The 19,121-nt window shown below is 42.6% G+C and overlaps 2 protein-coding genes across 4 annotated transcripts in view; both read left to right on the plus strand.

Annotated features, from left to right (window-relative positions):
* LOC123957227 (nuclear receptor corepressor 2-like) overlaps positions 1-14,434 on the plus strand; it is a 17,160-nt gene extending 2,726 nt beyond the window's left edge. The window contains exons 4-19 of one of the 2 annotated variants that reach the window (XM_046029881.1): positions 1,050-1,261; positions 1,362-1,707; positions 1,859-2,059; positions 2,529-2,780; positions 4,480-4,632; positions 4,732-5,010; positions 5,121-5,310; positions 5,442-5,818; positions 7,632-7,762; positions 7,883-8,088; positions 8,213-8,347; positions 10,171-10,313; positions 10,431-10,484; positions 11,233-11,427; positions 13,221-13,400; positions 13,485-14,434. In XM_046029881.1, the coding sequence (XP_045885837.1) occupies positions 1,050-1,261; positions 1,362-1,707; positions 1,859-2,059; positions 2,529-2,780; positions 4,480-4,632; positions 4,732-5,010; positions 5,121-5,310; positions 5,442-5,818; positions 7,632-7,762; positions 7,883-8,088; positions 8,213-8,347; positions 10,171-10,313; positions 10,431-10,484; positions 11,233-11,427; positions 13,221-13,400; positions 13,485-13,681 (3,251 nt within the window). In that variant the 3' untranslated portion in view covers positions 13,682-14,434. The remainder of the gene's footprint in view (positions 1-1,049; positions 1,262-1,361; positions 1,708-1,858; positions 2,060-2,528; positions 2,781-4,479; positions 4,633-4,731; positions 5,011-5,120; positions 5,311-5,441; positions 5,819-7,631; positions 7,763-7,882; positions 8,089-8,212; positions 8,348-10,170; positions 10,314-10,430; positions 10,485-11,232; positions 11,428-13,220; positions 13,401-13,484) is intronic. The other variant, XM_046029882.1, reaches the window with a different exon arrangement.
* The window catches only part of aff2 (AF4/FMR2 family, member 2), a 206,142-nt gene that overhangs the window by 59,391 nt on the left and 127,630 nt on the right, over positions 1-19,121 (plus strand). The window lies entirely within an intron of this gene.

The raw sequence follows: 19,121 nt of genomic DNA on the forward strand, positions 1-19,121 counted from the left end.
TGCTGTTGAGTCTAGCGGGTCCTATAATTTTATGTGTTGAGCGTAAAATCTGATTTAACTTGAAATGCGATGAATTAGAAAATGGTTTTTAATGATTGCACTGAAACGCTGTATTAAACGAGCACAGGACTGTTCATCATCAGGCTGCAGCCTCTGCTGCTCTTTGTAGGCTCCTACATACATACATACATACATACATACATACACACACACACACACACACACACACACACACACACACACACACACACACACACACACACACACACACACACACACACACACACAGCGGCCAGCAGAGAGAGATGCCGCTCCGTCGCGGTTGAGACAGTGAAGTTAAGCTGCTCTGTCCTCAGTCTCTCCTCCTGTATGTTTTATACAAGCACAGCTCACGTTAACTTGGCATTAGCCAAATGTTACAAACAAGCTAAATTGAAAGCTGTCTGTCTGTAGCATAAACTGGTCTGTAGTCTTAAAATCTGGCACATTGTTAAAAACTCAGCTGCTGGCTGAGACAAACCAGCCGCTCCTTCTACCAGTTAACGTTATAGAGGAGGCAAAGGAGGGACCGATACAGACTGATGTCTGAGTTTATTCTTTCTAAGCGTCACTCGGTATTGTGATCTCACATATTGACTTTATATAGTGACGTTGCTGCTCTAGAAACAACATTTAGTTGTATTTAAAATATTAAAGTCTAATTAATTTAAAAACAACCAGGCAGCTAATATGCATATGCACACTTTAATATTTGTTTATTTATCGCAAGTGATATGTCATCTCAATATATAACAATGTTATGACACATTGGATATTTTCCTCATACCGTGCCTACCTCATGCCTGGGTCTCGTCTTACCAAATAACCGTCACCAAATAATAGTAAAGTATCGATAGTGGTATCTATAAAGAATCGGCTTGTTAAGCAGCCTCAATAATGGTATCAATAAAAATTAATGATCCCCATCCCTATACATAAAATATTTTGTTTTAATAAACCGCCCACTCTGTTTGAAGAAAAATAAGATTGACACATTTTTATGATTTCAGGTATACCTCGTCATCTGGACCCTCAGGATGGCTACCTGCGGAGGGAGGCTAAGCAGATGAAGAGAGAGGGCTCACCTCCCCGTGGGCCCAGTTCTGACCCAATGAAGGGCAGAGAGGGCATGGTGCCCACAGTGAAGGAGGCTGGGCGCTCCATCCACCTCATTCCCAGGGAGGAGCTTAGACAGCCTACCAAGGAGGGAATCATAGCACAGGTATATACGCACACTAACAACACATAAGATGTTTTCCAGCCCTTAATGTTTGGCCCTTTCTACACTTAGCTATATTAATTCCTGTTATGCTTCTCTTCAGGGAACACCCATGAAGCAGGAGGCAGCTGGTTCAGGGAAACGTCATGATGTCCGCTCCATCATAGCCAGTTCACCACGTTCCTACCACAATGCACCCTCCCACTTGGAGATGCGTGCCGAGAGGGGCCGCTATGAAGAAGCACCAAAAGGACGGCCCAGCGCTGTGGTCAGTACGGCTAGCTCTATAGCCCGCTCTTCTCCTCTTACGCTGGGATCGGACCAGGGAGGCAAGGCCCATCATAGTCCAGTGGGCTACGATGACAAAGGCGGCTTAAGGAACGCCTACCCTGGGCCCTCGCATCGTGGCTCCCCTCTGTCCAGGGAGGCAAGCCAAAGGCAGCATGATGGTGGGTACATCTCACTCAGTCAAGACAGTTGCTTTTGTTTTATTCTTGCTATAACCACACTAGTTGAATATTTTTTTTAACTGAAATACTTCAACCTTCACGCCACAAAGACAATGCATGAAATACTTTTGTTTCCCTGTTTGTACTCCAGGTTCCAGTAAGAATCCGCCCCAGGAGCGTAAAGCCACACCAACTCCCAGGGAAATGAGTGCTACCAAATCGCCGCTCCCGGGTGTTGCAGATCAACAGACTTATGAGCGTCTGCTGGGTCTCGGAGCTGCAGACGTGTACCGTCAAATCCCGTTAGCCTTCGATCCTGCAGCGCTGCCCCGTGGCATCCCCATTGACCCAGGTACAGGCAGAGTCAGATTAGATAGAAAAAAAATATTGGAACATGTTAACCTCATCCTCTGTAACTCTTCTTTTTGTAAGCGTGATGTTGTTTAAGGCCATGTACACACTCTGTGTTATTTTGACCTGATCAGACCTCTGCTTAAATGAGGTTAAGTACAGCTTTGCCAGAAGCTACAGGAGGTTGCCAAAATCTATGTTTTAATAATCACCATAAAGGCCTACTGCACTTTTGCCATAGAACATTATATTGTCATCCGGAAACGAACTGCACTGACGAATCAAAAACATAAATGCGAACATACCAGGTGGTGTCCTGTCAGGCTGGTGAAACAAAACTGTAGAGGGAGTGAGATCAGCAGTCTCTACTTGCCCACACAGTCAAGAAAAATAATGCCACAATATAATTGTTATTTAGTCCAATATGAATGAGAGACATTTCCTGACATTTTTCTACTCTTCATACACAGCGACCTACTACTTGCAACGCCACCTAGCCCCCAACCCAGCGTACCCTCATCCCTACCCCTACCTCATCCGTGGCTTTCCTGACACTGCGGCCCTGGAGAACCGCCAGACGCTGCTCAATGACTACATCACTTCCCAGCAGATGCACCAATGGCCTGCAGCTGCTGCCATGGCTGCCCAGCGGTCAGACCTGCTGAGGGGACTTACTCCAAGAGACCAGCCCCTTCCTCTGCCCTACTCTGCAGCCCCACGTGGTAAGGCTAACTAACTTCACAACACTCACATTCACCCATATTCATCTTAAGTTGTGTTCACTTCACATTGGCCTTTCAAGATGTTTGGCAAACAGTAAATCAATTTAAAGAGAACAATTGTAAACTCTGCCAGCAAAGACATAAAGAGTGCTATACCTACAGATGGAGCTTGCTGAGAGCTCTTACTATTACTAAACAGCAGGGTTCATGTTGCCTGGGTTTCATTCAATAATAGAATCATCTGTAAGCTGAGATATGAAGAAGCGCAGTGCTGTTCATGACCTACTTAAAGATATAATATGTAACTATGTTTTATATTTTGTTTAGTTGTGTACTTAGATCATCCGAAATGTTTCAAGCAATTTTCAAACCAAGAGAAATCTGTAATTTTAATAAAGTTATTGGAGCTTTTCATTTGGTCACCTGTCAGTGGTGTCATATCCCATTTGCGCATGTGTCAACATTGTGGTTATCTGCCTGAATTTGTCATATATGGACTCTTTGGACCAGCTTTTAGGTCTGGGGTGTTTTTTACTACATATTTTAACCAGATGAAGGATTTTGTTCATCTGATCTTGCGTCAGCAAGTGCTCACAATGTCCTGTGTGCACTGAACAGCGTCGAAGAAACCCTGATTTTTAACGCGAGTGTTTCTAATCACCAGATCAGTTTGTTTTAGAGAGGACCTGTGCATGATTTGGCTCCTTGGAAAAATCTCCCAAACATCTACTTATCAGAGAAACAAGTAAAGCAAACGTTAGCAACAAGCTCTGCTCGCTGCCCCTCTGGGACACCCTTTGTCTACATAGCAGCAATGCAGAAACAGGTTTTTAAAGGTGAAACTGCTTTGTTCAGCGTATTTACTGGTTTTGTTCCACTGGTCTGTTTTTGTTTTGGAAAGAAGAAGAGCAGACTTATGCGCTTTAGATATATTGAAGTTACATTTTTCTTTAGCCATTGTTGTTGTCTCTTGGGATTTTTGTTACTTGGATCTAACTTTGACGTGAAGCTGCATGTTGCATGCCCTGCTTAGGGGGTATTTGTCTGACGCACACAAGCTGTGGGCTGCCGGTTAAAGGAAACATTATGAATAATTGTCACTGTCTGGAGTATTTGTCATCTTCATTTATATTAGAAAAACATCAAATAAATCTAACTTGCCACAGCATTTATCATCCATTTCTTCTAATAAATAGGTAATTAAAAAAATTTAAATGCATTCAAATTGTTGAAAAGTTGTTGTCAGGTAGAGTCAATGAAGGAGCAGTGAGTGAGTTTGGTTTTCAATGTAATGAAGTAGCAATTACAGTTGTCAACAAACCAGAAATGCAAGTATTCACAGGTTCACATCTTGCATCATTCATTAGTAGCTTTGTCTTGACACACTCACTAAAGCAGAAACTAATTACATATTCTCTCATTTTAGTGCTAAATAATTATCTCCTACTTTTTTTCAATGTGTCTTTGTTGGTTTAACGTTTTCCACATTTGAACCAGACGGTAAAGATTTGCCTATTAGTCAGTCCTTTATTTCTTTTGTCCACCTGTACCTTTGCACCCCTAATGACAAAAAGATCATTTGCTATTGTAGTATGAGAACGCAGTGTTGAGCTTTATTTACCTGTAAACCTCCAAACCAAAACACATCTGGACCAGCTATTAGGGTTTTCTTTACCTTTCTCTTCTTTCTGTCCCTTAGGGATCATCGATCTTTCTCAGGTGCCACACTTACCTGTCCTGGTCCCTCCCTCTGCAGGGGCAGCCGGCTCCCCAATGGATCGCATCACTTACATCCCCGGGGGAAGCAGCACCTTCCCTGGCAGGCCTTACACCACCTCCCCCATCTCACCTGGTACAATTCACTTCACAAAAGCAAACGCACCTAGATATTACATGTATTATGTTGCACTCTGTTAATCATTTTTATTTCGCTTTGCCCTTTTCTGTACAGTTGGGTCCTCGCACATGAACAAGATGCAAGGCACACCTTCATCTTCGGAGCGTGAGCGTGAAAGAGACCGTGAACGTGACAGAGAGAGGGACCGGGAGAGAGACAGAGAGCGGGAGAGAGAGAGGGAGCGTGAACGGGACCGCGAGAGAGACCGTGAGAGAGAACGGGAACGAGACCGTGAAAGGGATAGAGACCGGGAGAGAGACAGAGACAGAGAGCGTGACCGAGAGAAGGGCGGGTCTGTTGGAAATGTTGAGCACGCCCCCATCTGGCGACCAGGTATGCAGCAGATGGTGTTTTTCATTTTTATTTAGAGGTTCAATACTGGCAGCACAAATATGGTTTGAGGAAGGGGTAACTGAACCAATGAATCTGTTTGTGCCTCTCAGGTACAGAGCACAGCTTGGCAAGCAGTAGCAGCAGCAGTGGTGTGAGACCTTCATCCCAACCGTATAGCCACCAGCACTCCCCGGTGTCCCCTCGCACTCAGGAGAACGTGCAGCAGAGGCCAAGTGTCCTGCACAACACTGGGGGCAAGAGTCTTTCTGTCAGCGAGCACCCCAACTCATCTGTGTTTCGGTAAATTTAAGTTCTGTTTTTACAAGAACAACACTGGGACACTTTCCAGAGCTAATTTCTCATAATTGTCCGCAGCAAGGAGAACATTTTGATTGTCTTGTTTTCTAAGCGTGTTTTGTTTGGTCCGCCAGGTCCATGTCTTCAGGCCCGGCCCGCTACCAAGGTTACCCTGGCCACCTCCAAAGGACAGGTGTGCCCCCTGAGGCCTACACACATACCATGGACCCAAGTTTAGCCAAAGAGCAGAGTCGTGATGGAGGCAAAAACAGGGGAGGTCTGCCCAAGCATGTGCAGGACCAGCACGGGCCCTCCAGTAAATCTGACCCCAAGCTGTCAAGCCCAGGAGGAATGTACCCAGGTTCCTATTCCTCACCTTCAGGCCGGCCGCAACACCTACTGCCTCCCCAGTCGGATAACCCTCCTGGCCGTGGAGAAAGCGGTACACCTAGTAGGGAAAAGACTCAAAACAAACAGATGTCCATTCAGGAACAAGAGCTCCGAGCACTCGGTAAGACCACCATGACTGCGGCCAACTTCATAAACGCGATTATTATGCGTCAAATTTCTTGTGAAACGGGGATGCAAGAGACGGGCTCGCTTGTTGCCAGCAGCGCCACTGATGGTAAGATGCTCTGGATCCCAGGGTCCCCCTCATCACCCAGACCCTCCCCCGTCAGTCTGTGGCCTATTGCACGCTGTGGTGAACTGGCATTATCAAATCAGACCAATTCATTTTACTTTTTTTTTTTTTTTTTCCTTCAATGCTATCCTTTTTATAGTTTTTCTTTACAAACTTAAAGACCACCAAGGGTGCCCTCTGGAAAACCAAACCTCTAGCCCTGCCAAATTGGACGTCACTGGCTGAGATCAAATAAAGAATTTACAAATGATGAAGCACTGATAAAATATGAATACCAACAACCCCATACATTTAATTTTCCATGAAGAAGAGCCTAGGTGTCCTTTAAGGTGTCATTTTCAAGTAGCTAAAGCTGGTGGGACATCCTTTGCTGCTTATTTTCATTTTCTTTTTGTAGAGGATGTGACTTGAATTTATCACGTGGCACCCCTCCTCCCTCCCATTAGGCTGCTTTTTTTCAACAGAATATTTCACCACATGCATTTCACAGCAGGTTGCTTTTTATATCCCATGTTAAATGAGTGTCTGTAACTCAAACACTTCTTCACTACTGCATGTCTTATGAGGCACCCTTTGCTGTAGATACCTATTTGAAACACATTGTGTTCTTTGGACAATAGCCACATGTAACCCAGACCAATTAAGGGGAATAGATAATAGGTGTGACAGTCCAAACGTCAATCAAAGCCTTACGAACCGCCAAACTGACTCCCTGGGGTCCCAGAGAGCACCAGTGTTGCACAGGAGGAGCGTGGGGAAGAGGGGGGACGTGGAAAAGACCATCCGGGGGGGTCCTCGGTTTTGTTTATTGTTTTCCACACATGCCAAAATTCAGCACATCTTTTCAATCTCTCAATCAAGCCTCTGGGGGTTGTCCGTCTTTTGCAACAGGATTTTGTTTTGCTATATTACAAGCCTATAGCGCAAGTGACCTCTGCATGCTGAGTTCAGATGAGTGTTAAAGCAAACCCTGTATGTACAGAAGTCAAAAGGAAGCATGTTTTTCATAGTAGACAAGACTGCTAGGAAGGCTTATTAATGGAACATTGACACCTTGCTGTTAGCATGCATTTACAAACCCCAGAGATTTGCAAGCTATTGTAAGCTGTTGTTGAACTCAGTGTTTTTGCTGATGTTGCTAGCTAACAACAAAAACCACAGCATCCTGTCCCTCTGGGGGACTCTTCCTCTCTGGGAGTCCATACAGTCAGTCGTCCCCCCCCCCCCCCTCACCCATGCTCAATTTACATCATCCTCCCTGAGATTAACACTGTAGTGTTGAAATGGGCTCTTAGGCTCCTATAATGATTCAACAGTAATATGGCTAACTTAGATTGGTTTTATTTGAATCAAGTTTTGTAATTCTTTTATCACATCAATACGGAAATGGTCTTGAATACATCAGTTATAAAGTGAAGTTCTGTCACTTCTTCATTTATGACTCAGTGATGCAAAACCAGTCAATTTTAGCATCATTTCTCGTCAACGCTTGGCTTGCTAGGTCTGTGTGCAAAATGTACATTATAAGTTAATAAAAGATCTGACGTAGCTTGTCTCTCACACAGTATATTTGTAGGGAAGCTTGCCCTATGAGCTTTAATGTGTAGATGCTACATGAAAGCTGATGGACGGACAGACATTTCTGAGTAATGTCTGTCTGTTCTTTGGATTTGACCCTCAGCTCAACAGAAGATGGAGCCACATGGTTTGTACCGTCCTCCGTCTGTGGAGAGACAGTCTCCAGGGCAACAGCCGCCGTCCCCCTGTGTTAAAGGCAGCCAGAGGGTGGTCACCCTGGCACAGCACATCAGCGTACGTTCGCTCAACCACTGCACTACAAATGGCCTAAAAACAACACAATAGCATATCAACAATAATCTTTAATGTATTTATATATGTATTTCTGAGGTGGATATGTCTTTACATAAACAGGAGGTGATAACTAAAGACTACACCAGGCAGAGCCAGCAGCAGCAGCAGCAGCAACAACAACAACAACAACAGCAAAGCTACCATGGCGATCCTGTTCTGGACTTGACCCGTCCACCCAGTGCCTCCCAGCCCCCATCGACCTCACAGGAGTCTGCCCAGGGGCCCCGGTATCAGGAGAGCCTAGGTGGAGAACGCAACAGAGACCGGTAGGAATCCCTGTTAAATGTACTGTGTGGGCACTGTCTACTGTATAACCCTTCACCCATTGTTACTGGTGTTTACAATTTAAAATGGATTTGCATTGATTAAATGCATCGGTCTTCTCTGCAGGTCTCCTCCTCAGCCCAAGACGTCACCTGTCAGTGTTTCAAATGATGGCATTGAACCAGTGTCCCCTGCTGGAGCAATCTCTGAACCTGACGTCCAGGGAGGGGCCTCCTACCCCAACGAGCAGGGAGAGCAAGGGTAACGGCTCTCATTACTGTAGCTCTCAGCGGAAACAACTTGCTGCAGATATGTTTTATTGCTCATATTAAATCAAGTGGGTGCAGTCACATGAAAGCCAAGTCAAGCTTGTCATACATAATCAAGCTATGTTGTTCAGTTTATGATAGATTAGCAGGGCTGCAAGTAAAGATCTTTAAAAGCCTAATGTTACATTATGTAAGGCATGCAAACATCTATGTCAACAACAAGCAGGCTATTATATACAGACATACATTACGGCTCCACCTTTTTGATGAGATTCTTCCCCTGACTGGCTTTCAGAGAGGGGTGGTGGCCCCCCTTCTAATTGTTTATTTATTTTTTTTAAATGTGCACTAGCGGGTCTCAGTTTTTGGGTATTGCTCTGCTAAGCCTCCCTTGAAAGCTCATGCCAGGAAGCTGTAAAGAAGACTTGTCTTCAGTTGTCAAATTCAGGAGGATTAGAACAGTTGCAGTTCTGGTTGTGAAACACTGGACCTGCTTTTTACTAGTTGAGTTAACAGAAGTTTGCCCATCCAGTTTACAGTGTTCAGCAGAACCCTGTCCTGGGAATTGTCCCACTGGGTTTACTGTAGGTGTCCAGGCCATTGTGTTGAGCCACCCAACTAGAGAGAGAGAGAGCTGTGTCCGCGTTCTCGACAGTTGAAGTGGCTCATTTTTCAAGCCGCAAAGTGGTGTATTACCCCTCTAGGACTGGAGTCACTTGCTGTCCTAATTTTAGAAATTGTTCAGGATCGAGGAGTCTCGGTTTATCAGCCAATTGATGCTCCAGCCCTCACCTATGGTCATAAGTCACGGATGGACACTGAAATAATTAAATTGCAAATCTAAGTGGTTACAGTGGTTGATTTGTGATCAGCAGGAGCGTCTGATCAGGGCATCTGATGCCGCCTTGTTGAAGGATACCTGAAAAAGTTTGCATCAGACGCCCAGCCTGCTGCCATCACAACCCACCGCAGAAAATATGTGGTTTATAATTTGAATGTGACATTTGTTTGAAGTAGGGATGAAACGACTACTGGTTTAACGGTAAACCATGGTAAAATTCCCGACGGTTATTATTACCATACACATTTTAATTACCATGATAACCGGGTACGGTTAACCGCGCTGTTATAATCTCCCAGAAGCAGGCGGGCATGCGCAGAATGCAACATCGGTTTGTTTGGGTCAATGACATCACGGCAGAAGACACTCTGAAGTCTGGTCATATTTTAGTTTTTATGAGAGTGCTGAGGGAAACTTGATTGAAGAAAATAACTTTATAGTGAACGCAGGTTGAGTTAACTTTGGTTTGTCTCTCTTACTTGCTAACAGCGTGTAAACTGAAGCTCTTAGTGTTAGCTGCTCTTGTAAAAACGCTACACGTTCTGTTGCTGAGTGCGTCGTGTGTCGGCAGAGTGTATTCGTCCACTGCACGTGATAACATGTTACGCAGTTCAGTGAACCAACCAGCATATCTAGAAACGCTACAGACTCCTCTGTATTTGTCAGTTTTTGGGCTCATTACAGTCACTATCACTGTCTTCTAAAGACTTATTTGCTTTCATGTAATTGTCCACGGGGTCATTGTATTACCTATTTAGGGGGTATTTAATTTTAGCAGAAATGTTGATAGTTTCCTGCTGCTTATTACCGAATGTATGTATACAAAAGCAGTGCAGACTTTGTTTTCAGATATTTACATATGAACATTTTGCATCTAAACATCCAAACTACACTATGTTTATTCTGGGAATATCACTGGGCTTGGTGTGGGTGTGTGTGTGTGTGTTAACCTGCTCCTCCTTTCCCTCCTGCAGAATGGGCTCCCGTTCCCCTCCCAATGCCTCCCAGCCTCCAGCTTTCTTCAGCAAGTTAACTGAGAACACCTCAGCTATTGTGAAGTCAAAGAAGCAGGAAATGATCAAGAAGATGACTGTGGTGGGAAATGAGGGTGATTTCAGTAAGTCTGACCTCAGCACAGACATGAGTACACGATTAAAAAATGTTTTCAGAAGAAAACACTACATGTGATTCAATAAAAAAGACTTTTAAAAAGAAACCCTGTTCCCACTTACAGATGCAGGTCAGCCAGGAACCGAGATCTTTAATATGCCAGCTTCTACAACTGCAGGTAATCTTCTGTTTGTTGGGCCAAATGTTTTAGTAAAGCACGACAGTTGTTGGGTCAACGTATTCATACATACTGTGGGAATGGAGCGGCATTGTGTAGGAAGGATTGTAAATCCTGCATCATTCTGCTAACAAAAATACTTTTGGCACGTTTTCGTGTTGGTGAAACTGCTGTGCGGTACAGCAGAATGACATGACACAACAGAAATGATAATAGTGAGTAAGCACTTAATGGTTGCCATTCACAACGGAGCTTGCCAGGGTGTCAGGATGTAAATAAACTAGAAATAAATCAGTCACATGACAATAATTTAGAAAAATCATGTTGACCAACTGCATGCAACAATGTTTTGAGTGACAGCAAATAGCAGTGTGAAGAAAAATGTAATCGGCTTTGGTTCAGCTTTGTTTTGTTGGCACCTGTCATTTTACCTACGTGAGCAGCAACATGAAATTTAAGAATACTGCTGTCAAAAGCCCCAGCATAATGACCTGGACTTGAAATGATGAATTGTTTAGTTGTAGAGCATTATTTACTTACAACGAACAGTGCTTTATACCGTGAAAGTACTTTTTACACAGGTAATCAGCAAAATTTCCACTCTTTTGGTCTCTGTTTTGTCTCTTCATTGCTTACTTTTCTTTTGATGCTATTTAATGCTTTGCTTCTATGACTGTCATTACTCTTAGTGCTCTCTGTACTTGCCGTCCCTATCTCTCTCTAACTTGAACACTCTCTCCTTTCCCAGGACCTGTGAGTGTCCGCTGCCACCCGGCTGCAGAGACACCTGGTAACTCAATAGGCCTGGAGGCCATTATAAGAAAGGCTCTGATGGGCAAATATGATGATCAGTCTGAAGAACGCTCTCCATCCAACGCTGCTAACCCGATGGGTTCCAGTGTGCCTGTAGCCGACGGACGTGCTGAGGACTTTTTCTCACAAGGTGCGACACTTTGGAGTTTTCTATTTTCTTTCTTTCAACCCAATATAGTCTTACATGTGCTGACGGTGTGTGTCCTCCTGTCAGCTGAGCCCAGCAGCCTGACATTTGAGAGTCTTACTATCATGTCCTATATTTTCTCCAGTGTACAGACAGAAAAACTGAGATCAGTTGTATTTCAACTCTAGGGATGCAACCATTACAGATTGTTGGTACGATTATTGTCTGAGGAATAATCACGGTGTCACGATTATTATGCATTAATTAATTTCACAACACAAGTAATTACTTAAATTGATTTGTAATAATTAGTTACATTAACTATTATATTTCTATAATATTAAGTATTATTGATATAAGAGGAATATTAACTTCATTTATCCCCCAGGGGAAATTGTTATTAAGGAAGGTTATAAACTGAACTGTTATTGTCATGTACTCTCATCCATACGTATAAGTTTTAGTGAAAATGAGAACATCTCTCATGCAATGTTATTAATAACTGAAATGCAGTTAATTGGTATAGTCCTGGAAGTCTACAAGCTCCTGATGTTAGTGTTTTACACCTGGCACCATTTTCTCCACACAGACAGGAGAAGGCAACAGGATGTAACGATAAATGTAAAGTGACTGAAGGTCTTGAGAGGTCCACCTTCTTCCATAAAGGCCCTTTCAGAAAAGAAGCAATTTGCACTGCGTGGAAGCTGCTCGGCGCAAAAGTTCAACACCGCGCAGCGTGCTCGTTGCTCGACGCAGCAACAAACCGCCCTGGCGTGGCACAAGGCATTAAAAATAATGGGCCTCATAGCGTAGCGGTGCTGTTGTTTCTGTGGGTCAAAGGTTACACCTGCTTTGTTTGTTAATGTTGCGCTGAAAGCTCGACTCTCACCGCTACAGCATCGATTGTAAGTGACACATTTATATTTAATTCCCACATTATTTAACTCGGTTATTATGTATTACTTTTACTTGGGCGTGCAAAGCTGGGTGGAGATCCCGCAGGTGCTGCATCAAGTTTAATGTAGTATTTGCTCCTTTAGCAGCTTTTAACAGGTGATCCGTCACCTCTTAAATAACGCCCTGGTCAGTCTCGGTGTACCCGAAATGCTCCCACACTGCTGACTTCAGCTAGTTGCAGCAGTTCCTTTCTCTGCAACAGAAACACTCGGTGTAGCGGAGCCTTTACGATTAATTAACCGTGACGTTTTAAAGCGTGGTTAATGTTGAAATCCGGTAATCACTGCATCCCTGTTCACCTCAATTTAGTTTTAGCATCAACCTGGATTAACATCACCTTAAGTTGAATCAGGGACACTGTTTGAGATACACGTCCTAGTGCAGTCCTTCAAAGCATAAACGATGCCTTTATCTCAATCAGATCTGCCTGATTAGAGTTTAAAGCACTTTATCCACTTAAATCCACTACATTCAGTGGGATTTTATTATTGGCTCGTATGCTTGTATTTAATCATTTTCTTCCCCTCTTAAAAATGACTAGTTAATTATTAAGTTAAGGCTTCTGTAACACTATTGTCAAATAATAATTTATTGTAATAGTTCAAGAAAGATACTGAAGTATTGAATTGTCCAGTTCTGTATTTTTCATTTTCATTACTCGCATAACATATAAACAACACTACTAAACTCTTCAACCAAAACTGATGCAGTTGATTTAGTTCTTTAGTTATACTGTATGTGACAACAGGCAGGGTAGAAACGGCACCTCTAAACAGAGCTGGAAGTTTTTGCAAAGGATTGTGTTACACTGATTTAAGCTCTGCCGCCTCTGTTTGCAGGTGGGGGAAAGTCCTCAAAGGGCGGCGGGCGCTCTAATGGGAGGAAGGCCAAGTCTCCAGGACCAGGACTGTCAGGGGGGGAGAGACCGTCCTCTGTGTCCTCAGTCCACTCTGAGGGAGACTGCAACAGAAGAACTCCTCTTACCAACCGTGTCTGGGAGGATCGGCCTTCATCCACAGGTATAAAGCCCTTTTTTGAGACCCTGACTGATTTACTTTCTATTGTTGTGGTTCATAACAATTCTGACTTCCCGCTTTTTGCAGGTTCAACTCCAACTCCCTTCCCGTGTAACCCGTTGATAATGCGTTTCCCCAGCGGAACGGTGTCTGCTCCCTCCCCCTCTTCTGGCCAGCCGGGGGGCCAGGGCCAGGGGTTAGGACCTGGACAGGGCCGGTCCTGGGAAGAGGAGCCCAAGCCTCTTCTCATGTCTCAATACGAGACCCTGTCTGACAGCGAGTGACCTGAAATACTGTCGTCAACCAACTCTGTGCTGCTGCAGCCACACACACACACACACACACACACACCTGCTGAGGCATCTGCAAACCTACCCGCACCATTCCACTCTGCATTTCCTCCTTCAGTCGTCAAGAAAGGATCATTTCCTCCTTTCACACACCCGAGACGCCAAGCAGCGACGAGCTGGAACGCTGCTGCTCCACGTGTGCGTGTGTGTATGTTTGCACTTACGTGTTAGGCATTCACTCCAGGACTACTCTAAAGGACGAATCACTTATTTCTTTCCTTTTTTTTTTTACTTTACTACTTTTCCTCACTGGCCTTATCAATATAGACGCATCGATCTGCACCTTTCGGGTGTACCGCTCTAATGTGCCGACACTTGTATGGAAGGGACTCTGAGGTTGTGTTGTTGGTCTGGTCAGGAGCCTGATACTCTAGTGACACATTATGACCTCGGATCTGACCTGAGAGCAGCGGCCCACACAGCGAGGACCTCCGCGTTTCTTCACGGTGACCTCCAGGTGCAGGCGGTCTGTGCACTGCTACCACCACGAGGATATGTGCGAGGGGACGGGAGGAGAATCAACATCATGTTGTTCTTGTTTTGGTTCTATTTTTTGCTCCTTTAAATTCAGTCAGTCCAGTCCTGTGTTTTGAACGTGAGCTGAGACCTTTAGTACATTTTGATGGTGAACTTTTGATGGTGTCATTTGTCGTCTATTATCTGCAATGATGTATCTTTTTTGGGGGCGGGGAGGGCGGGAGGGGGCAGACATTGTTATGCGGGAGGGTCATATCATTGGTTTACAGGGTAAACATGCTGTTCATTGCTGATGTCATATATTTGGGTGAAGGGCGGGGGGGTGGGGGTCCTGAGGAATGGCGAAGACCTGTTGATTTCAGGCATCCACATGGGGAGAGATGATTTGCCAGATGGATGGCATAAAACAAGTGACACTTTCTCACTGTTTTTATATTAACCATGTCTGTGTTTGTTGAAAACAGTTTTTGGATATTAAGCACTTAGTCGTCAATCTGTTCACAATGGCATTTTTAAGAATCTGTGTTTCCTGGGGCAGGTGAAAAATGGACTCAAGAACAGCATAGAAATCCCAGTGTGGAGGTATCCTTTAGCGCCTGTCTGTTTATTTTGGTCTTGCCAACGATATTCTTTATCTCTCCCACCCTCAAAGCGACAATCACATTTTAGTGAACGATGACTAAGCCGCTTCGAGCAGGTGCAGACCAACCTTAGAGCTGCTTAAAGGCAGATTCCTCAGCATCAGGTGGAGTTTGCTCACATTGAAGAGACAAAAAAAAAAAAGCCATCTTTCTATGACCCTTGGTCCATGGCGGTGTCGGCTTCAGCTGGCCTGCTACAATCCCTTCTAGGAGCTGTTGTGACGGTCTGACCTCTGACCTATTACTGCCTAGAGGAGCAGCTGAGACCCAACTCCTCATCCAGGCAGGTTTTGTACAGTTATGAGATATTCCTAGTGTTAAGTGCCATTTATTTTACATATACAGTACTGAAGTTACCAAGTGACGCACAATTTTTCTTTTAGCCCCCCATGACAGGGTTTATACTGTCCACGCAGGGAAATCGGAAAACAAAAAAGCTAATGAAATATCCCTTTTTTTTTTTTTTAATAAAACAAAACAGCTTTACTCGTACGAGTTATCTTCATAACAAGACAACGCTGTATCACAGCACAGCTTGCATGGGCCAGCATCAAATGTTTTCTCTGCTGCGAGACCCATGACATTCTTCAAGTGTACTTCATTACACGCCCTGTGTTTGTACTGGGTAGAAAAAGCTGAGAGGAAGGCATTCGAAAGCAATCTCACATGTTCTCACATTTTACTGCAGTATTTTAAAGGTCACCCTCTCTGTAAGTGATGTTTCCACCTCGTGATTCTGTGCAACCGGGGACGAATTCTGTCCCAGACTGAAAACTCTGAAGCGATGGCAGGGAGCTTGTTTAGTGGTTCGGAAAGACTTACCTCTCTATCTCTAGTTCATTTTGTCACAGTGGATTCTCACAACACAAACATGACTGTTCTAGGACTACCTCCTCTCCCTCCTTCATCCCACCTGTCAATGGCGAAGCACCTAGCAGGTCACACCTGCAGAAAGCTCAGCCATGTTTTAGGACTGCTTCTTCTTTTTTATTCTGATGGAGGGTTTGTAATTTCATCAGGCAAGGCAAAAATACAGCCAGGCTTTGTACATTGGTGTCTGTGCGTGTATATCATTTATCCACTGATGAAATTTAAGAATGTGACAGTAAACAGACTAAGCCATATCCAGCTGTTCCCTAACCCGATGACGGGCTAATACATTGTTTTTAGAAAGTATACTGAAATTAATTTTAACATGCATCAATTTGTTTTTGTTCTTTCAGTTTGTTTTGATTCCACACAATGCACAAATCAAAAAATAATACTTAAAAATGTTAAAAGTTGATTACTGATTGTGTTCCCTGGACTGTCAAAGTGTGGGTGGGTGGGGGGAATTGACATAAACAGTACATTGTTCAACCATTTTGTGCATAATGATTTTTTTTTTTTTTTTTTTATTATAACCCACTGTATAATAGCAAGGATTGTATATAAAACTGAAGAGATGTAAATATTTATGTGGCTTGCTTCAAGGTTGGTATTACAAAAAAAGGAAAAAAGGAAAAAAAAAAAAAAGAAATATTCACATGGTTAAATTCTACATGCCCACCAGCAAGCTTTGTGGATAGCAGTGTAAAAATGAAAAACAAAAAAGACACTGCCTTAATGTTTAAATAAAAAGCTTATTGCCATTCATGGTCTCGGGGTCGTGTTATTTATTGCTGTGTGTTTGTATTGGACGTCTGCCTCACACTTTCTTTTATCTGTTTTGAATTGCAGGGAAAATTGACAGGCCCAAAGTCAGGGAGGTCAAGTACCACCAGGGGGCGGTATAAGCATATTTCTTTACTTGTATGTTGAACTTATTTGGCACAGAATTCTTCAACTTGATACTTAATTGCTGCATGTAATAATTATGCATAAATTACACAAAATAAGATGATAAAATACAGTCCTGAGCCGTGTTAACGCAGCAGTTACTCCGCTCATGATGAAGTTCTTGGTGGTAGTTTTACAAATGTGCTGTTCAGCTGCCGCTTGAGCTGTTACTGATCTGGTCTCCTGTGATCTAGTTTACTACGCTCAGCTCATATGAAGGTCAAACTGCATGTCTGTTATGATCCCGTCCTTGCATAACTCCCAGGAGCTCAACAAGTTAAGATGAAGTTAATGAGTGTATGACTGTAATTAGTCTTCCCTTCTCAGTTTACAGCATATAACAGTCCTTATATGCACATAATATACTACTTCCAACCCATGGAAGTATTTTATTTTGCTGCCTTCAAAAGTGTTTTTGTTTGCTGTCTTTGAACGGGACAGAATAATGCTGAAAAGGTTTCTCCTGATTAAATCTAAACTGAACTTGTGACTCAGGTATTTCAGTTGTGTAGCATTATTTAATTTTTGAATTATTTAAAGTTTCTGTGCTGCTCTCTGTGAAAAATCTCGAAGTTTACATCCCGTAATTTACTGCTAAGAACATTGCTGAGAGTTAAAATTCAGTCCTGTGTTTTCATTTGCATTCCCTTGCACTGATTTTCATACCTAACACAGGATTTCTTGGATTTGATTACAGGAACTGAGCCAAAATGTGCTACCAGTCCTCCTTGTGCCCGCAGAACTCCCTCTTTCTTTCAGAGGGACAAAATTCAAACCTGTGCTAAACAGGCGTATACGATATCCTGTGACCAACATTAAGCAACAGATGTACTGTAGTTCTGGGAATTGGCTCTTTTTTTTTTTTTTATTCATTTGGGATATACATCTTTTTAAATTATTTTTCTTTGATCACAACAGGAACAATGATTGACGTACAAAAATATAAAGAGAATTATGAAGTGCCTCGATGCCACATATACAACAGGAAAATATTTTACAGTAACAAAATCAAGTGTTAGGAAACGTAAAAAGTATTTCACATAAAACCACCAACATATTAAACTTGACACCCACCATCATTCTCTGACATTTCACAGACCATCAACACATCGCAAAACTCTCTATCATCTTGCCATTTTCAGAACAATTTCCTCATATATATGTTTTTCTTGTGAAAGAGCAGATCTGATTTTCCTCCTCTTGTTTTGCTCTTTTTATTGCTACTTACTGTTCCCTCATTAAAACCCAGTACCCATCTTACAGTACTGATGCACCACTTCAGCTTTGAGCCCTCTGCGTCTCTCCCACCCTTACACTTAACCTGGATGGTGTTTCAGACTATAAAAATAACAAGACCGCAAGCTCAAGACCACAACTAAAATTCAGGAATACACATTTCCAATGAAGTAAAACTGATACCTAAGAAAATTTGAGGTCAAGTCTTACGTTTCAATATTTGCCATGTTCAATAATCTAAATATATATATATATATATATATATATATATATTTGACAGACACAAAAAGAAGTCATGAAAATGTTCAATAAAAATCTATTTTACATCTTCAACATGGAAATCTGATGTGGTTTCACTGCTCCACATGTCGGTAATTACAGAGGAGTTTCATGCTGTTGAGCTACTTTGGCTCAGAAACTGACCAATATGACAATTTGTTGATCTCAAAACAACATGCATCAGCTATTCCAAGCCCTTATATATATATATATATATATATATATATATATAAAAACAAAGATTATTATGTGTAGTTATGAGACCACACCAAGATAACATGACATAATGCTGTTTAAAAATAAACTTTTTTATTGTTATAAATAGTGCTTTGCATATAATTACTGCTGATTGCTGTGTTTTCGTGGTGGATTTGTGGCGTTCCAAATACACGTGTTGCCACCAGGGGAGTTACAACGGCAACACTAATCTCCGTTATTTATCAGCTATTATAAACACTGGTACCAATTAGCTCATATCGACCGATAATACTGACAGGTGACAGGTGTAACTGTTACGTAGCTGACTGAACCAACTGACATAGCTAACGTTAACTTTCTAATATATGACCCGTGTCGAGTGAAGTAATATGTAACATGGTTGAAACATCTAACCTGACACACTGAATTTTAAATGTCACTAAAGTCACAACATGCTTCAAATTGCTAAACATTATGCTAATGATGTCAGACACATATTTTTCTGTGGATAAGTTTTATCTACATTTACACAATATTAGGCTAGTAGGACAGTTTAGTTTATAATTTGCCCCCTTCATGTGTTCATGATTGATTTTTTTTTTTTTTTTTTTTTATTAGTTTCATATGTTTCAAATGATTTACAAATTAAGTCTTTACTATCTAAGACAGTCCTTAAGTTTTAATAATGCAACATGATTTAGTCAAATCAACAGTATGAAACTAAC

The sequence above is a fragment of the Micropterus dolomieu genome, linkage group LG19 (genome assembly GCF_021292245.1).
Source record: "Micropterus dolomieu isolate WLL.071019.BEF.003 ecotype Adirondacks linkage group LG19, ASM2129224v1, whole genome shotgun sequence".
NCBI classification, from domain to species: domain Eukaryota; kingdom Metazoa; phylum Chordata; class Actinopteri; order Centrarchiformes; family Centrarchidae; genus Micropterus; species Micropterus dolomieu.